This window comes from Anabrus simplex, chromosome 6 (assembly GCF_040414725.1).
Source record: "Anabrus simplex isolate iqAnaSimp1 chromosome 6, ASM4041472v1, whole genome shotgun sequence".
In the NCBI taxonomy this organism is placed as follows: Eukaryota; Metazoa; Arthropoda; class Insecta; order Orthoptera; family Tettigoniidae; genus Anabrus; species Anabrus simplex.
Genome location: NC_090270.1, coordinates 191,470,064 through 191,476,063, shown reverse-complemented (window position 1 = coordinate 191,476,063; position 6,000 = coordinate 191,470,064). Strand labels below are relative to the sequence as shown.

Below are 6,000 nucleotides of genomic sequence, written 5' to 3'. Positions count from 1 at the left end.
CAAGTAAATTTAAAATGCTAAATTTTGTATAAATTTAGCAGTCTTATATGTCGGGCTATTTCTAAAATTTACTATTGGTCTTTTGGAGATACCAAAGCCTTCACATTTACAGATGATTTTGTGATCTGGAGTGACTCAGAAGAGGAATTGGGAGAGAGAATGCAAAGCTGGAATGAGGAGTTTAAGAAATATGGTTTAAACATCAGCAAGACCAAGACAGTGGTGATGAAAGTGTATGGGGAAGGAGCAGAACCAATAGTCATGTTAAATGAAGCCCAACTGGACAGCGTTTCAGTTTTTAAATACTTGGGTAGCGTTATATCAAATGACAACCTAGCAAAACATGAGGTGAACAATCGAATCAATAAGGCAACACAATTTTACCACCAGGTAAGACACCTGCTGTGGGATGAGCAAATACCCATGAAAACAAAAATGACATTGTACAAGTCCGATTATACACCAATTCTTACATACAGTCTCGAAACCACAACACTGACCAATAGAGATAATTCCAAACTTCAGGCAGCTGAAACGAAATTCCTACGCACTATGATCCAGAAAACCAGGAAAGACAAGATTAGGAATGAGAAAATTAGAGAAGAAGTAGGAAAAGATGATTCTCTCCTCAATAAGATTCAGATATCAAGACTGAAGTGGTTTGGTCACATGAAGAGGATGCCAGTAAACAGAACTGCAAGGAAGGAATTTGACAGAAAAGTAGAAGGAAAACGACCCGTGGGAAGGCCACGAAAGAAATGGATAGATTTAGTTAAGAACGATGTACTGCTGAGAAGTCATGATTGGGACAAGTTGGTGGAGGAAGAATGGTACAAGGACAGGATGAGATGGAGGAGGCTCATATACTACACCCGGGAAACTGGAGATGGTTTAGAATGATGATGACTATTGGTCTTTTGGGTGTGTTTTGTTCATAAATTTTTGGTAATGCTCTCAACGTGCATAAACCTGGATTCATATTAATCAAACAATTAGTAATCGAGTAAAGGCCTATGTTACTAAATATTCTTTTTAGCTTTTTCTGTATGCCATTTGTGGGATCCTTCTTGACTATTTTAAACTTCTCTTAGTTACAACATAATTTGTCTTCTCAACATATTCTTGCTTGTCCATTTGAACTACTGTGTTTCCTTTCCCTGATTTAGTCACTGTTATTTACTGACTTCTACTATTCATTCAGTTTTTTAATGTTATTTTTCATTTTAAGTGCTTCTTTATCATCATACTCTATTATTTTGGAAAGTTTTTTTTAGCAACCTCATGTCGTACAGCATCTTACTCATCTACCGCTATATTAGATGTTCCACTACCAATTTCACTATTCTTCTTATTATTATTAATCTTAGGTCAGTTATGTTTAGGTCTCTGCTTTAATATTTCTAGGGCCGATGACCTTATATGTTAGGCCCCTTTAAACAACAAACAAACAATATTTCTATGAATTACATTTCTTGTATTTTTATTTGTAAGATTGGTATTATACTGGTAGCATATAATTCGATCAAGTCCCCATAATATTTTTTGAATATTTTTGTCACTAATGAAGTAAATGTAATGGTGTTCTCAAAACATGTGTGACAGATTAATTGATATGCATCAAACAGTTTTTTATTAGTATTGACAAGATAGACATGTAACATCAACTGCTTTTTGAGTCTTATAATTATTAGATAAAAGTCAATAAGACAAGAAGAGACCATAAGGGTCAAAATAATAAATTCTTTCTAAAAGGTCACAAGAAATTTGGAACAATATTGAATGGTCAGCATATTGGCATTCAGTTCAAAGGAACCCGAGTTCAATTCTCAGCTGGGCTAGAGATTTTAATCATGTCTGGTTAATTCTTCAAGCTTGGGGGTTGGGTGTTTGTGTTTGTTTTCTTACACATCTTCAAATACATACAACACATCATACAACAAACCACCACAGAAACACACAATAGTGAATATATCCCTCCATATAGGGTTGGCGTCAGAAAAGGCAACCAGTCATTAAAATAGGCTACATCCTTTCTACGGGCCAACCCCAGGTAATTGGGAAATAGGCCAAGAAGAAGAAGAAGAAGAAGAAGAAGAAGAAGAAGAAGAAGAAGAAGAAGAAGAAGAAGAAGATTCATGGAAAAAATAAACAACAAAACAGGAAAAATTTTAATTTGAAAAAAAAAAAATTGCTATGAAGGTTTAAGTTTAGGTTATGTCAAGACCACTACTTTTCATGGCCATTTAAGAAATTTTCAGGATAACCAGGAAAGATGCAGTTCCAAAATGGTAACTACAGAGTTCTACCACCTAAATTCTTGAAGTTTACTTCATTTTAAAATAAATTTTCCTTGTCTTATTCAAAATACTTTAATATTTATTACAGCACAAGCATGTGCAACATATCAAACTGTAAAATGCCTCACCTCTTTAAGTAGGCTGGATGCGAGTACAGAGATGGGATGGGCAGGCCTTCCTCAAGCGCAGTACAATAAAGTCCAAAGAGGTGGCGATCACATCCAGCATTTGCTCTGGCCTCGTTCATCAGCTTGTCATGTTTCAGTACAGCCCGTTCCAGCAAGGCTTTCTTGTCAGCATTCTGTATGCAGTAACAAAAGGTATTGAGACCATACACCTCACAAATTTGTACAATTAATTTCTTTATTTCATATTTTGCTTACAGAAGCATCCTTTGATAGCATGGCTGTCACCCATTCAATTGCTTCCTCAGTGCACGATCTCACAGTCTCTGTTCGACCGTTATAAAACGCTCTGGTGGTAGCAGTCTCGTACGTGGGAGCTGGCCTGGTAAAGAAAACAAAAATTTTCTGAACAGTTTTTTGATGAAATGTACTGATATGGCTCCAATTAAATACCGTATATCATGCTAGGAAATTACACATTTAGAAAGAAGGACAACTTGACAGGACCTATATCATAGAATAACAAACTGAGGCAAGAATGCTATTAAAACAAAAACAATGTTGAATAAGACTTAACTTGTTTAACCCTTAGAGTGCCTTGGAGCGCGATCGTGCTCCTTCCGACTCCCTCTAAAATTGCCAGGAGTGCGATTGCGCTCTTCTCGCTACTGCCTTAATAAACACTAATTACCAAGTATTGTTTCGTTGATGGATGGAAAAACTGGTTGTTGTAGGATAATAAAGGCACAGAATTTTCATTGTCACTACGTTTGCTTGTTTGGGTTTTATGAGTGCTTGAACTTGGTGTATGTTTTATGAAGTGTCGCTGAGTAGCTAGTGAAAATGGCAGCAAGGCATAATGCTGACGGTGATGTGTTCGCGAACAATAACTAGTTAGTGGAGTGTTTGAACATTTCACCCTTTAATGGGAGTGATTCTGAGAATGACTCAGACAGTGACAGTAGTGAGGTTATGCCGGAAACCGCGCAAGTAAGTGCTGTGAATATATCCGAGAGCTTAGAGAATTCCGAACTTAGTGATGGAGCAAATGACAGTTCTGAGAATGAGGATAATTAGGATGATGGTGACAGCAGTAATGCTCTCCAAAGATCTGTGTTTCGGGGGTTTTTTGTAGAAAGTGATACTCGTTATCACCCTGCACCTGTCTATTTGGAAAATATAGGTCCAAAGCATGTCCTGCCTTGCAACGGGAAACCTATTTTGTATTTTTATCTCTTCTTTACTCAGGTTATGTGGCAGCTAATGGTAACAGTAACTAATAGATATGCTACTCAATTCTTGAGGTCAGCACAACAATTGAAGCCGAATTCCCGCGCAAAGCAGTGGCGGCCTGTTACTCTAAAGGAAATGAAAGGTTTTGTCACTGTATTATTAGAATAATTTCAATAAATACTAGGCAGAATATCTTGGGTTTCTTTTACATCTGACTGCGAGCAAGACATCCTGACACATCTTTCTTAGGAGAGTACCTATGTATTTCAGGTAACTTTTGTAGGTCTGAACTTGAAAAATATAATCTGCTCCATGCTAATTCAACCCAGGATTAAAACATGTTCTTCCCCAAATGTGAACTTAGTTGGTATTATTTGCTGTCAATATCAATACAGTCAAACTTTCTGAGCAATTTGGGGCAATAATCAATGATCTGAATTTACAATTAGGAGAATTATGTTTCATCTTGTTCAGCCTTGCAATCTGGTAGTAAAGCAGGTGGCATTCTTAGCATACCCACTGTAAATAGGCGTGGCACTAAGAAGGTTAATGATCTGTAGGACTTATCACATCTTGATTAGGCAAGTATTTCCTAGCTTGCTTATGTTGTATATATTATAACTTTCTTTGACAAGTAACTCATTCTAACAAAGTTACAAATTAGGAAGGAGGATAGGACAGGTACATACACAAGTAATAAATGCAAAATGCAATTACAGTATGAGTACATAAAAGAGCAGAAATGAGACCTTGACTAACATGAATACATTGAAGGACAAGGAACAACTGCACATCTTCAAATACTGCCATGTACATACAGAAGCTCTTTCCTAATCAATCCCAGTTCTTCCAAAACTATATCCTCTCAGCTCATTTCTGCTTCCCTGCTTCACCATGTGGACAAATATCCATCCTCACTAGGTGGCCATTGAGATATTGTCAATCTTGATGTAGAATGTGAAGAAATATGTGAATGTGAAATGAACACACACAAGGGACAGAGAAAAAAATTATTATTATGACTACCAGGTAATATCTGTGTGCATTACAGAAAATGTTTCAATTTATGGAGAAGAGGAGAGAGCATAAAAAAAGAAGGTGATCAAGCACAATATAACAAGTTAAAAAATCTTTTACACAGAGAGTCTAAAAATGCATGAGATGAGTGAATAGTAGTTAATAGTTAATAGTAGTGAATAATAGTTCATTACATGTAACAAGCTTTAACAGCTTCATTTCAAGCAATACTAATCCCTATTGAATATAATCAAGTAGTGAACATTTAAGATAAACTTAAATATTATAACCAAGTGGTCCGCCTATTCAATACAATATATATAATTTATTATATTTAGTACATGTTTCATCCCCTAAGGGGCATTAGATATAATAAATTAACATTAATATATCAGAATACAAAATAGATATTATTAATTTTGAAAAGACACATTAAAATATTGATGTATGATACAACATAAGCTGGGTCTCCCCCCTTAAAGGGGCTTAACATTTAGGTCATTGGCCCCTAATGGTATGAAATAAGATGAAATGTAATGACAAATTAAAAGTCCAAAATCCTCCACTGACCAGAATTCAAAATGTGAGGAAGAAGAATGAATGGATGGATACGAATTTAATACAATCAGTAGATCCGACCTGCAGTGTCTCAGATTCACAAAAACTGACGTAATAGTATTACTGACCAAGGGACTGCTTCTAAAGCACAATACCGAATTGATGATGCTTGCAGTCTAAAGGGGTCCAAAATCCAAGTCATCAGCCCCTCATAATAGTACTTATCGCTAGGAAAGTAGAATCATGGTATTTGTCATGGTGCAGTACTAATCAAAAGTAGCGTAGACTCGCAGTATTCCACACATTATGGTACTATTTACAGATAATGAAATTCGCACATGTAATACAGACCTATGGTGTTTCGTACATTGCAGCGCCATTTACAGGCAATGCAAACCTGTGGTGTTCATCACATAAGTGTACTAACCACAGGGACTCGTACTATCCCGTGGTGTCCTCATATAGTGGGTACTAATCATAGGCAAGCCAGAACCATGGTGTAGCTCACCCATGGTGTCACTCATACAGTGGTACTAATCACAGGTACTGTAAAAGCCGACAGTGCACTCTAAGTGGGGGGCTGACCGCACGGTGCTCCTGTGTGCTACAAATTACAAACCTATCTGGTACCCAAGACAGTGGTACTTCACGCAAGTAAAAGCGACCCATGGTGTTCCCTGCATGGTGGCACTAATCGCAAGTAGTTTCATGGTTCTAATACAATCATTCCTTGGTTGCCCCTTTTAGTCACCTCTTACGACAGGTAGGAG

The 6,000-nt window shown here is 36.9% G+C and overlaps 1 protein-coding gene across 4 annotated transcripts in view; it reads right to left on the bottom strand.

Moving 5' to 3' along the window:
• CROT (Carnitine O-octanoyltransferase) overlaps positions 1–6,000 on the bottom strand; it is a 160,754-nt gene that overhangs the window by 30,774 nt on the left and 123,980 nt on the right. For all 4 annotated transcript variants that reach the window (XM_067149186.2, XM_067149185.2, XM_068228089.1 and 1 more), the window contains exons 9-10: positions 2,681–2,804; positions 2,426–2,598 (exon numbers count right to left, since the gene is read on the bottom strand). In XM_067149186.2, the coding sequence (XP_067005287.2) occupies positions 2,426–2,598; positions 2,681–2,804 (297 nt within the window). The remainder of the gene's footprint in view (positions 1–2,425; positions 2,599–2,680; positions 2,805–6,000) is intronic.